General features: G+C 39.3%; 1 protein-coding gene across 6 annotated transcripts in view; it reads left to right on the forward strand.

The window, feature by feature from the left end:
- The window catches only part of LOC128624049 (transcription factor COE3), a 103,710-nt gene that overhangs the window by 2,003 nt on the left and 87,402 nt on the right, over positions 1-14,305 (forward strand). For all 6 annotated transcript variants that reach the window (XM_053651371.1, XM_053651347.1, XM_053651363.1 and 3 more), the window contains exons 2-3: positions 10,262-10,418; positions 12,365-12,428. In XM_053651371.1, the coding sequence (XP_053507346.1) occupies positions 10,262-10,418; positions 12,365-12,428 (221 nt within the window). The remainder of the gene's footprint in view (positions 1-10,261; positions 10,419-12,364; positions 12,429-14,305) is intronic.

Raw genomic sequence — 14,305 nt, forward strand, 5'->3', positions numbered from 1 at the left:
GTTATTATCATCCTCACGTGCACTTTTCTTTTGAGTTAATGTGTGTTTAATATTACAAGTACAACAGTAAAAATCCAAAATACACAAGTTTTAGATTTAGAGCTGTTTTTATTGTATTGGATGTTATTAAAATATGTTAAAATATTCAAATGCGTTAATTGATATCATATGCCGGATATATGGGTAAAATAACAACAACAACAACAACAACAACATGGAATAAATGAACTATTCGACGGGAGCATTTATATTTATATTCAAGAACAAACCAGTTTCTGAGACATTTGCTTTATTTATTGCCTTTTGATTACTTGCACATATGCATTATAAGTTCCAGCTTATATTAATCCAACATGAGTTTAAAAAACATATTATATGAATCATAATAAATATTTACGAGCAGGAGATTTATGATTTATGAAGAGTTTAGGAGAAAGAAAATCATTATTTAGATGCTAGATGAAGGTTTTACAATTAAATAATCAAATTACCTTTTATTATAGCCTATTAGGTCATAATTAGGTAATGCATATCAAGAATGACTAAATAATAATAATAAAAACAACAATAATAATAACAACAACAACAACAGCAACAATAATAATAATAATAACAGTAATAATAATAATAACAATTAAGAAGTGCACTATATTGAGAGGACTATTAATTAATTAATATGTGGATGATTACAAAAGATCTTCCAGACTTGATTTTATTTTTAATTAGAAATGAATGAATGAACGACTGAGCAACACTTTGTGCTTGGTGCTGTCAAGACTGACGTGTGTGAGGTACAGGTGTGGTTTTACACTCCTCTGAGGTGCTGATGAGCTGCTTGGAGAGGAAGTGCAGATTAGAGAGCGAGTCCTCGTTCACGAGAAAAGAACTGAGACACCGAAAGAAAAGATTTATTTATGGTGTTTTGGGTTCAGGGTTGGGATTGTGGAGCTTCTAAGCAGCGCGTACATGTAGACATATATATATATATATATATATATATATATATATATATATATATGTATGTATGTATATATATATATATACACACACACCTATAGTGTGTGTGTGTGTGTGTGCATGCGTGTGTGTGTTGACATACTGTGTTCAACGTGTGAGGGCGGTTTACTCAGGAATCTGATGCAAACTGGATTAGTCTTGATGGAAGGAAAGGTGGAGACAGACAGAGCAATTTCAATAGACTGTCTCGGCAGGGGGGTTATTTTCCCCCAAGTATCTCCCTCTCTCTCTCTCTCTCTCTCTCTCTCTCTCTATCTCTCTCTCTCATTCTGTTTTTTAGGCTGCGGGGTGAGCACACAGCTGGGGAACAGATTTCACTATTTCACTTGACCCTTCTCTAGTCCCCTACCCCACACTGTAAAACCTGGCAAAGTGAATTATATCGCCTCTGTTCTGTCTACAAGGAGAAGGAGGAGGTGGAGGTGGTGGAGGGGAGGAAGGGTTTGGACCTAATGAAGTCCAGACCCTGGGGTTTAGAGCAGGAACGAGACAGGGACACAGAAAGAACGAGAAAGCGCGATTCAGGACAAATTCGTTAGAGTGTCCTGTTATCCAGCCGCCATCTCTTTACCCCGTCTGAAAAATGGACGTAAACCTGCAACGTAGGCGAAGTCTACTGTACGTGAGACACTAGGACAGGAAGCTGGGAGGTCGAGTAGAGCTGAACCTCTGAATGGACACGCTAATAGAGCCCATTTCCCACTGTTATTAAATCAGACATAAATTCACCCGTTAAAAGACGCTGCTGTTGGTCCATTTGAATACCATTTTAATCTCCTTTTTAGGACCATATTAAACATGACATCTTGTATCACACCACAACAGTCTTCAAAAAAAGCTCACTCCACATGAAATCTACGTGATACAAACGTTGACTTCATGTGTGTTTGCTCACTTGTGCAGCTGGACAAACAGTATACAGTAAGAAATATGTCCATTAGTATCAAATAGCACATTAAGAGAGCGGGCAGCTTATTACATGCTTCATTAGTCTGCATAAATGAAAAGCATTTGTAAAACAACAACAACAACAACAAAAACCCACACACGGTACTTGACTTTGTTGCTTTCTTTGAACCGAAGCAAAGTGCTGTTATTTTGCCTACTCATGCGACTGTGGTGTAACCCAGTGTTTCTTAAACCGTTTGCAGCCAACCTCTTTAACTGTAAAAATATATTTCACTTACACACCTAAGTAGGAATTTATTTCATGAACATTATTTGCTATAAACATTTTTTTTCTTCAAATAATACTTTCCTGAACATTCCACTGAAAAAACACATTAGGTCATTAGTTTGGTGCTTGGACCCCTAAATATAATGACTTTCATAATGTGGGAGGTGATTTCCACCACAAAAAAAAAAAAAAAAAAAGAATAAAAATCACAGACACTCTGACTATGCTTCACGGATCCCTGGGGTTCCCCAGACCCTACTTAGAGAGCGATTGGTGTAGCTGAGTGTATTAAGAAAATAGTCGGCACATTTTAAGACTCAGTTTGCTTTGGTTAACACGTTAAGGTTCTGATTGGTTTCTATGGATACCAAACCATTGTCTGAGCGTATCACCAGGCATGGATGTAGCTCTCCTCAAGGTGTAGGATTGGGCACTATTTCTCCTGAGGAAAGTGTTTAACAGTGATTATCAGCTTATCAGATTATCAGTGTTTCCACCATAGATATAAAATTTCAAGATCAAGCCAGCTGATGTTATCAGTACACACACACCAATGAGAAGCCGATTAAAAGTGAATATAGAATAAATATAGAACAAATAAAAAAGTTTACTAGCAAGATTTTACATTGCCTAAAGATCTGTGTAAAAGTTGTATTTCTTAAAGTTACAGGAGCAACTAGCATTAGCTTGTGTGTGTTATAACATGCAGCATTAGGAAAATTAGCTAGCCGATTTTTGTTGCAAACATCAACTGGCTACGTTTAGGCTGTTGGACTAGCTAAGTGAAGCAGCGGACATTTTGAAAATAGGTCCCTGAGGTAGCTAGAGCAAATAATAATAATAATAATAATAATAATAATAATAATAAAAAGAAGAAGTAGAACTACAGGCCAACTACAGTGTCTTAAAGATTGTTAGACTTCCAAAAAAAGAAACATAATATGAAAAATCCAGGGTATATTTTTCATTTCTGGAATGTTTTTTTTTACACACTAATACAGTTAGACAGTAACCGTAGGCTACCTGAGACATTTTCTATCGCAAAATGCTGACTATATGACGTTAAAGCTAAACAAATGTTTTACCTCGTTCCATTCTTTTTTTTTTTTTTTTTTTTTTTTTTTTTAAACAGAGTGTGTACGGTGGCTTAGCGGTTAACATGTTCGCCTCACACCTCTAGGGTTGAGGGTTTGATTCCCACTGTGGCCCTGTGTGTGCGGAGTTTGCATGTTCTCCCTGTATTGCAGGGGTTTCTTCTGGGTACTCCGGTTTCCTCCCCCAGTCCAAAGACATGCATTGTAGGCTGATTGGCATGTCCATAGTGTCTGTAGCATATAAATGGGTGTGTGAATGTGTATGAGATTGTGCCCTGCAATGGATTGGAACCCTGTCCAGGGTGTACCCCACCTTGTGCCTCATGCTCCCTGAGATACTCTCCAGGTTCTCTGCAACCCTGTAGGATAAGCTAAATATCCTGTGGATTTTTTGTAGCATAAGCGGTACAGAAAATGGATGGATGGATGGACATTCTTTCTACTTGCATAAGATACAAAACTTATACAGTATTTTAAAATACTAGTTTTTAGTACTGTGACAAGCTAGCATCTATCACCATGCTAATGTGTAGCTAAAGCTTAGCTGATATTAAGGAGCTTACCAAGATTTCTGGCAAACTAGCTAACAGTGGCAATGTTATAAGATCAAGACTGTGCTTTTAGCTTAATGTCTTAAATTAGTGTTGCCACATGACAAAACAACAACAACAAAAATAATCAGAACATGTTTCAGTGGCTCAGTCAGAAAACCAGGACGTCTGGGAAATATTACAGCTGAACTATCAGAAATGCCTGATTATTAAGCGTTTCGTTAATCCGTCTTTTACTTAATGTAAAACATGTGCAACACAAATGACCAGGAAACGTTAAAAACACACACTCTGTCACCTTTTCGTCCAACACCTGTTAAACAGTGGCGAGTGCAGGCATGTAACATGGTAGGAACAAGTGTTTCCCTCCAGCTGCCTCCATAATACTCCATTAGAAACATAAAGGTGACCGACTAACAGCTTCAGCTGTAGCCTGCTAATGATATTTGGAAGTGTGTGTGTGTGTGTGTGTGTGTGTGTGTGTGTCTGTGTGTGTGTGTGTGGCAGGTGCAGCTACAACAAACCAAAGGAAAACAGCATACACACACATTACCTCAGAAGTTTAGCTGATATGAGCTGGATTGCTAGCACTTTTAATATACCAGCTAGCATAATGTTAATGTTAAGGTTAATGTTAATGTTTGCCTGCTAGCAAACTAGCTCAACAGAATAATATAACAATCAGCATAATGTTAGCTACTTAAGCAAAGTGGCGACTAGTTTCAGGTGCAGAATATCATTGCTAGCATATTTTAGCTATAACAATTAGCTTAATGCTTGCTAACTTACTAGTGAAGTAGCTCAGAATTTTAATTCCACAACATAATAATTAGCCAAAAGGTGAGGTGTTTTACTAGCCTGGCTTTAAGTACAGAACATAATAGTTAGTGTAGTCTTAGCTTGCTTGTTAGCAATCTTTGCTAATGGCATAATACAATAATTAGCGTAGTGTTTGGTAGCGTTACTAGTAAACTGCTTTCGGATTTGAATTACACAATACACAATTGCACAATAACGCAAATACACACTCGTACACACATTCTATGACACCATACACACACACACACACACCCCTTCATTTGGATATTATTGAGCTCTCAGTCAGAGGTCCGGCTCTGACAGCGAGTGTGTGGAGGAATTAACACGCACACACGGCGTGAAAACTTGTCGCACACGAGCGTAATTATTGTTAAACCCCTCATGGGTAAACATTGAAGTCCTCGTGCCATCACATTTTCAATTTCATGTGTTTAGCGTGTGAAACACTTTTGTGTAATTTAACAGAGCAGCTCCGGGCCTGAACGCAGCTCGTGCTCGTCTCGCCGCAATTACCACCAAATTAGCCGTTAGCCGGGAGCGCTCACACCGCTAACACACTGCTGTGGATATGGAACTAGTGTATTACGTTTCTGACATTTCTGACGGTGCTGTCAGCTGGCTGAGAGAGAGCGAGAGAGAGATAGTGTGTGTGTTTATGTGTGTGTGGACTTTTTTATATGGATTTTATATTACTTTTGTCCTTTATATTTTGTCCTCGTCATGCAGTATCTTCCAGAACTGAGCTCATGATGAACTGCCATTTGGATTTCTCTCTCTCTCTCTCTCTCTCTCTCTCTCTCTCTCTGTGTGTGTGTGTGTGTGTGTGTGTGTGTGCTTGGAACATTTGTATTTCCAGGATGTGGAAACACGCTGAAGAAAAAAATATTTTTACATTTTTTGGTATTCATTATTTATAGATATATTTTATGATTATATCATAAATAATTATAAACAATATACACTTATTTATAAAATTATATAGAGTATTTATAGATGTAATATGTTTAGTAATAAAATAAAACAAATGTATTTGTTATTTATTAAAATACTATATGTTTAAAGTTTTCATCTATATCTATATCTATCTATCTATCTATCTATCTATCTATATATATATATATATATATATATATATATATATATATATATAATTTTTATTTTATAACAATTTGCAATTACGCTTTTACAACCAAGCTTGTATCACTCATCAAAACTTTAGATAGTTGTACCACTACGGAGCGCCTTGTACTCCATTTTGAACATTTGTGGAATTAAAAATAAATCTTATTGCATATTTTTTGATTTATTAACTGGTTTAAATTAAATGAAGCTAAATTCTTAAATTGGGAGGTCAGAAATCAGGAGCATACATATTTTATTATTTTCATCATTATTATTTAGACATTTTTCTTTTTCAAACCCGCTACTGAAACCTTGAGTAAAGTAAAAGTCAGTCTTTTACACAGAAGTCACTTACGTAACAAAAAAATATAACAGTATAAAATATAAATATAATCTTTAAAAAAAACAATCTGGTCTCTTTATGTGTATAAATTTCCAGTTTCCCAAAAAAGTTGAACAAAGTGCTATTTATTTGAGACACAGTATCAGTGATTAGCAGAGCCTAACTGAAATGAGTGAGGCTGTGAGTTACAGAGCTTGCCCCGCTCCTTAGTCTCACCTCAACCAATCAGAGCTTTGTACAGTGTCACACTGTATCAACACAACATATTATATTGAATGACACTGTAAATGTATTGAGATTAGCATTATTTCAGAAGACTCACATGATTTATCCACAGAGTCAAAGTGAGGTCAGACTCAGGAAACATTAAAGCAGAGAGAAAAGAGGAAAGAAGAGAGGAAAGAAAAGAGGAGAGAAAAGAGGAGAGAACAGGAGCGAGAGAAAACCACCCCAGAGAAATAGAGCAAGACCTGGGCAGATCTACGATTATTGTTCATATCAGTGTGATGGCTCTGTGCCAGAACGGATCATCTCTGTTCTTGCATCATATTTGTGTAAACAGAGGGCAGGACTACAGAGAGAGAGAGAGAGAGAGAGAGAGAGAGACACACACACACACACACACACACACACACACACACACACACACACACATACTGTTACCAGTCAAACTAAACAAGACAGACAAACTGCAGTTATGCTTTCTTTCTTTCTTTATTTCAAAGATACATACTGTTGCTGATGCAGCTGTATATGTACAGTATCTCACAAAAGTAAGTACATCCCTAACATTTTTGTAAATATTTGATTATATCTTTTAATGTGACAACACTGAAGAAATGACACTTTGCTACAATGTAAAGTAGTGAGTGTACAGCTTGTGTAACAGTGTAAATTTGCTGTCCCCTCAAAATAACTCAACACACAGCCATTAATGTCTAAACCGCTGCCAACAAAAGTGAGAACACCCCTAAGTGAAAATGTCCAAATTGGGCCCAAAGTGTCAATATTTTGTGTGGCCACCATTATTTTCCAGCACTGCCTTAACCCTATTGGGCATGGAGTTCACCAGAGCTTCACAGGTTGCCACTGGAGTCCTCTTCCACTCCTCCATTACGACATCACGGAGCTGGTGGATGTTAGAGACCTTGTGCTCCTCCACCTTCCGTTTGAGGATGCCCCACAGATTCTCAATAGGGTTTAGGTCTGGAGACATGCTTGGCCAGTCCATCACCTTCACCCTCAGCTTCTTTAGCAAGGCAGTGGTCGTCTTGGAGGTGTGTTTGGGGTCGTTATCATGCTGGAATACTACTCTGCGGCCAAGTCTCTGAAGGGAGGGGATCATGCTCTGCTTCAGTATATCACAGTACATGTTGGCATTCATGGTTCCCTCAATGAACTGTAGCTCCCCAGTGCCGGCAGCACTCATGCAGCCCCAGACCATGCTTGACTGTAGGCAAGACACACTTGTCTTTGTACTTCTCACCTGGTTGCTGCCACACACGCTTGACACCATCTGAACCAAATAAGTTTATCTTGGTCTCATCAGACCACAGGACACGGTTCCAGTAATCCATGTCCTTAGTCTGCTTGTCTTCAGCAAACTGTTTACAGCTTTCTTGTGCATCATCTTTAGAAGAGGCTTCTTTCTGGGACAACAGCCATGCAGACCCATTTGATGCAGTGTGTGGCATATGGTCTGAGCACTGACAGGCTGACCCCTCACCCCTTCAACCTCTGAAGCAATGTTGGCAGCACTCATACGTCTATTTCCCAAAGACAACCTCTGGATATGACGCTGAGCACGTGCACTCAACTTCTTTGGTCAACCATGGCGAGGCCTGTTCTGAGTGGAACCTGTCCTGTTAAACCACTGTATAGTCTTGGCCACCGTGCTGCAGCTCAGTGTCAGGGTCTTGGCAATCTTCTTATAGCCTAGGCCATCTTTATGTAGAGCAACAATTCTTTTTTTCAGATTCTCAGAGAGTTCTTTGCCATGAGGTGCCATGTTGAACTTCCAGTGACCAGTATGAGGGAGTGTGAGAGAGATGACACCAAATTTAACACACCTGCTCCCCATTCACAACTGAGACCTTGTAACACTAACAAGTCACATGACACCGGGGAGGGAAAATGGCTAATTGGGCCCAATTTGGACATTTTCACTTAGGGGTGTACTCACTTTTGTTGCCAGCGGTTTAGACATTAATGGCTGTGTGTTGAGTTATTTTGAGGGGACAGCAAATTTACACTGTTACACAAGCTGTACACTCACTACTTTACATTGTAGCAAAGTGTCATTTCTTCAGTGTTGTCACATGAAAAGATATAATCAAATATTTACAAAAATGTGAGGGGTGTACTCACTTTTGTGAGATACTGTATACTTTTTCTTTTCTCGCTGTCTATCTGTGTGTCTGTCCGTTCGGCCTTCTTTCTTTCTTTCTTTTCTTATCTATCTATCTATCTATCTATCTATCTATCTATCTATCTATCTATCTATCTGTCTGTCTGTCTGTCTGTCTATTTCTTATTTTATTTCAATCTCTGACAGACACACACTATTACTGATACAGCTGTATGTCAAATACTGAAGACACACACACACACACACATAGACAGACATAAAAAATGACCAACTTCAGTATTTTACATAAACAACAGATTTATTTCGCTTTGATATACTCTGAAAATCTCTGTAATTTAAACACAAGTTTATACGTGTGTGTGTTTCTGTTGTTGTTGTTGTTGATGATGATGTTGTTGTTTTTTGAACTCCTGCCGACTGCTGCTCTACTGTGCTCTCTCCCCTCACATTAATGCAGCTGTGTGTGTGTGTGTGAAAGAGAGAGAGAGAGAGAGAGAGAGAGAGAGAGTGTGTATCAGAATGTGTGTCACAAGTGAGCATGTAAGTTACTGTGTGAGTGAGTGTGTGTGTGTGTATGTGTGTTTGTGTGTATGTGTGTGTGTATACGACCTCTCACCTGTCACTCTGCTGCTGAAGTGGATGTAGCAGCAATTACTATAATTAAAATAATAACTTTAATGAGGTTTCCATGTCGATGGGTGCACATAAAGATCAAAGTGTCGGGAGCGAGAGAGAGAGAGAGAGAGAGAGAGAGAGAGTGTGTGTGTGTGTGTTAATTTCTATATTCTAATTGTGTGTTAGTTCTGTTGGATGTAGTCTGTAGTGAGTGATAAGGAGATAAGAGTAGATTAATGTTCAAATTGTACAAATCACACATTTATTTATATTTTATGACAGTTCTCGGATTATGACAGTTATTCGGTTCTCCATGCAATAATTATTCAACAATCACTTAAAGAACCTTTTTTGATGAAAAGCTAGCATATAATACCTGGATAAGTGAGTGGGACAAGTTTTACACTCTTAGAAAAAAAGGTTTCTTGAAGGGTTCTTTGGATAATAAAAGCCTTCTAAAAGGTTTCTACTTGTTGTGTGGTTCTACATCAAACCTTTAAGGGGTTTCCACAGAATATCTATCTCTCCATCTGTCTGTCTGTCTGTCTGTCTGTCTATCTATCTATCTATCTAGCTGCCTATCTATCTGTCTGTCTATCTGTCTGCTCAATTCTTTATTTTCTTTCTATGTCTTCATACTATCTCTCTCTCTCTCTCTCTCTCTCTCTCTCTCTCTCTCTCTGCGTGTACACACCAAGTGATTGACAGGGTTGATCGGGTGCAATAGGTGTGAGGCTGTGAAACACCCTGCAACCCGAACCCAACGAACCCCCCCACCCCCAGGCCCCCTTCTGGTGCATGAATGGATAATTATGCGAGCACATATGACCTGATCAGGGCTTCCTATTGGTCAAGCCATGGAGAGATGCATATGACTGATAGGGTTAGTGTAAAGGAGAGGCTGCCAAAACGTCCAGCATCAGACGGAGCCTACAATATTCCTACATACACACACACTTACACAAACACACACACGGGTCAGATGCAGTACAAGCCAAAGAAAGAAATCCTGTCAGAATATATCTGGTGTTGTTCATCCCGTAATGTCCATCCGTTTTCTTGGTGAAGAATGATAAAAGAATGAAGAATGAGAGCCAAAACTGATCTCATCTCTTCTCTTCTCGTCTCTTTTCTTCTCTTCTTATCTCTGTACAGCGGTGTCGGTTTGGCCCGAGCTCACTACGAGAAGCAGCCTCCCTCCAACCTGCGCAAATCCAACTTCTTCCACTTTGTGTTGGCGCTGTACGATCGGCAGGGGCAGCCGGTGGAAATCGAGAGGACATCCTACGTTGACTTTGTGGAGAAAGACAAAGTGAGTGGTCCCTAAGTAAAGTCACTGATTAGACTTTATTCTAAATATTTTAATGTATTTAACAGGGATTATTAAATAGGGATTATTATTAGGATTAATACACATCTATTAACATTACATGGTTAATTACACGGTTATAACTGTGTAATAACACAAATTATATCCATTGCACACTATTTGACATTAATAACATGTAGAGATTAGGCTTGCTATAATGAATAAACACAAACAGATGTATAAAGGTGATTTCTTCAGCCCTTGTGTCTCCTTTCTGAATGTTTTATGCCAGTGTTCGATGTTAAAATACCTAAGCATGCCTGTAGGGGGCAGTAAAGAGACCCGACTCATAAACACACACACACACACACACACACACACACACACATGCAAAAAAATGGAAAGGAAAGCAAATAGTTGTGTCTTATAACATTTGTCAAATACATTGCTTTATTACTTTTATTCATTTTTTCAAAATCTTAAAATCATCCCTCATCTTATTGAACTCTCTCTGTGTGTGTGTGTCTGTGTGTGTGTGTGTGTGTGTGTGTGTGTGTGTGTGAGATTTTCGTCTTCTGTCAATGACCGAATGATTAATCGTCGCCTCCTCACCCTCTGGTCCTGCCAACCTCGCAGTGTGTGTGTTGTGTGTGTCAGGAGGTAGTCCTGCTAGGCCTGCTGTGCGCGTGCGTATGTGTTTGTGTCCGAGCGCGTGTGTGTTGTTATCGGTAAAAAGGTTACAGGGAACAGCTCCGCCCCCGGCTTGGGGCGGGACAGTGTCCAGCTGGCACGGTCACTCGTCCGTCCTCACTGTCTGTTCACCTCCGCCTCGACCCCCGATACGACCCCCAACACACACACACACACACACACACACACACATACACACACACCTCCTCTCCTGACTCGGTCTGGGACTCTGCCAAGACATCACCACAAATCTTGGCAATGAGAGAGAGAGAGAGAGAATGAGAGGAAGCAGCACAGGGTCACATTTGCATAGATTTTTGTACATCTTTCAAAATCATGTAAAGATTACAGTCTAGGGGTCACGTATTAGGTATTTTCTTCACCTCGGACTCACCTCGAACTGTGAATAAGCAACACGACTGAACGGCATCTACAATCAACATCGTCAACTTCATCATCAACTTTTCTTTAAACAAGCCATGTTGTCAGTTCTCTAATCAGCCCAGAAAAGGAAAATAAAATGAAAAATCTGTGAAAGCTCTCTCCTTTCTGACCTAACGTCTTTAGCTAATCTCATGTCCGCTGAAATACTGTAATCACTTGGTTCATGACCCCTGACCTAAACATACCACGTATAATGTTTTTATACCGCTACCAGGTGGTTATATGCACATGTTCAGAGTCCATCATAATGTAATAATGGACAGTTCCCACCTCATTACCCAGATCTATGCCAATCGTGTGATTAATTAGTGAAGGTGAGGGTGATTCTGTGCTTGGAGAAGAGTGCTGACTGCCTCTATTTGGCCAACGTTGCACTTATTGACAGTCAGAAAAAAACTAGACCTAACTAAGACAACTTGTGGACTTCCAAACACACTGGAATTAGGGCTCTTCCAATGATATGGAAATACATTAAACTGTGGTTGAAATTGGCCTGGTGAAAAAGCCAAGTCTGAAAAAGCAAGTTTGCAAAAAAATAATAAAAAAATCAAGAGGCTGTATTAGTGTTTCTATCTAATTTATATATCTGTAAAAACCACAAAGAAGAGCTGTTAATTATAATGTCTAATTATTCAGTTTAGAAGTATTCCTAAATATGATGGTCATTGCGATTCAGAGGGTTAACCCATGCTAGCATCAGGCCTAAAATGGTTTAAGCCATTTTATACGTGTGTATATGGGTCTGTCTTGGACTTATCTTCTTTTTTGTCCATTCTGACATCTTTTTTGTTCATTTCATTCTTCTCCTGTTTTAGGAATATAACGGTGAAAAGACCAACAATGGCATCCACTACAGGTTACAGCTCCTCTACAGTAATGGTAAGAAACCACCAAACCCACCAGTTAAGGCGACTGAACATTTAGTCAATGTTATAAAAACAAACAAACAAACAAACAAACAAACAAAAACACCCAGAAACATTTTCTTTCATTTTCAAACGGTTTGAACAATGTTCTTATGAAACTAAAATCTACCTGTGTATTCACTTTACATTCATTTATTTATTGAATTTGGTTGTTTTATTTTATCTATCTATCTAAAAATTCTTTCTTACACATGTATTCTCCTAACACATACAATTCATTGTCTTAATTATTCCAAATAATTTATATTACACTTCACACATATTGCTTTGGACTTTATACAAGTTCAAAGTCTTTGTTGAGAAATATGATTTTCTAAATAACTGATGCGGTAAAACAGTTCTCGGTAGCGATTTTGGGCTTTTGCGCCCGACTTTATGTCTTTGCACATCTGGAAGAATATTGAGGATCCCATCTGTTTATGCTGGGATGATTTCATTCACATCTGTCCCCTTCCTCTGTTCTCGAGCACCTCTTTAAATTCAGAATGGTATTCGGTATGCCACTGCAGAAGATTTTCTGTCTTTTGTGCTTTCATTTTTAAATTTATATATATATATACAGTGAGGGAAAAAAGTATTTGATCCCCTGCTGATTTTGTATGTTTGCCCACTGACAAAGAAATGATCAGTCTATAATTTTAATGGTAGATTTATTTGAACAGTGAGAGACAGAATAACAACAAAAAAATCCAGAAAAACGCATGTCAAAAATGTTATAAATTGATTTGCATTTTTATGAGGGAAAAATGTATTTGACCCCTCTGCAAAACATGACTTAGTACTTGGTGGCAAAACCCTTGTTGGCAATCACAGAGGTCAGACGTTTCTTGTAGTTAGCCACCAGGTTTGCACACATCTCAGGAGGGATTTTGTCCCACTCCTCTTTGCAGCTCTTCTCCAAGTCATTAAGGTTTCAAGGCTGACATTTGGCAACTCGAACCTTCAGCTCCCTCCACAGATTTTCTATGGGATTAAGGTCTGGAGACTGGCTAGGCCACTCCAGGACCTTAATATGCTTCTTCTTGAGCCACTCCTTTGTTGCCTTGGCCGTGTGTTTTGGGTCATTGTCATGCTGGAATACCCATCCATGACCTATTTTCAATGCCCTGGCTGAGGGAAGGAGGTTCTCACCCAAGATTTGACGGTACATGGCCCCGTCCATCGTCCTTTTGATGCGGTGAAGTTGTCCTGTCCCCTTAACAGAAAAACAGCCCCAAAGCATAATGTTTCCACCTCCATGTTTGACGGTGGGGATGGTGTTCTTGGGGTCATAGGCAGCATTCCTCCTCCTCCAAACACGGCGAGTTGAGTTGATGCCAAAGAGCTCCATTTTGGTCTCATCTGACCACAACACTTTCACCCAGTTGTCCTCTGAATCATTCAGATGTTCATTGGCAAACTTCAGACGGGCATGTATATGTGCTTTCTTGAGCAGGGGGACCTTGCGGGCGCTGCAGGATTTCAGTCCTTCGCGGTGTACTGTGTTACCAATTGTTTTCTTGGTGACTATGGTCCCAGCTGCCTTGAGATCATTGACAAGATCCTCCCGTTGTAGTTCTGGGCTGATTCCTCACTGTTCTCATGATCATTGCAACTCCACGAGGTGAGATCTTGCATGGAGCCCCAGGCCGAGGGAGATTGACAGTTCTTTTGTGTTTCTTCCATTTGCGAATAATCGCACCAACTGTTGTCACCTTCTCACCAAGCTGCTTGGCAATGGTCTTGTAGCCCATACCAGACTTGTGTAGGTCTACAATCTTGTCCCTGACATCCTTGGAGAGCTCTTTGGGCTTGGCCATGGTGGAGAGTTTGGAATCTGATTGATTGATT

The sequence above is a fragment of the Ictalurus furcatus genome, chromosome 2 (assembly GCF_023375685.1).
Source record: "Ictalurus furcatus strain D&B chromosome 2, Billie_1.0, whole genome shotgun sequence".
NCBI classification, from domain to species: domain Eukaryota; kingdom Metazoa; phylum Chordata; class Actinopteri; order Siluriformes; family Ictaluridae; genus Ictalurus; species Ictalurus furcatus.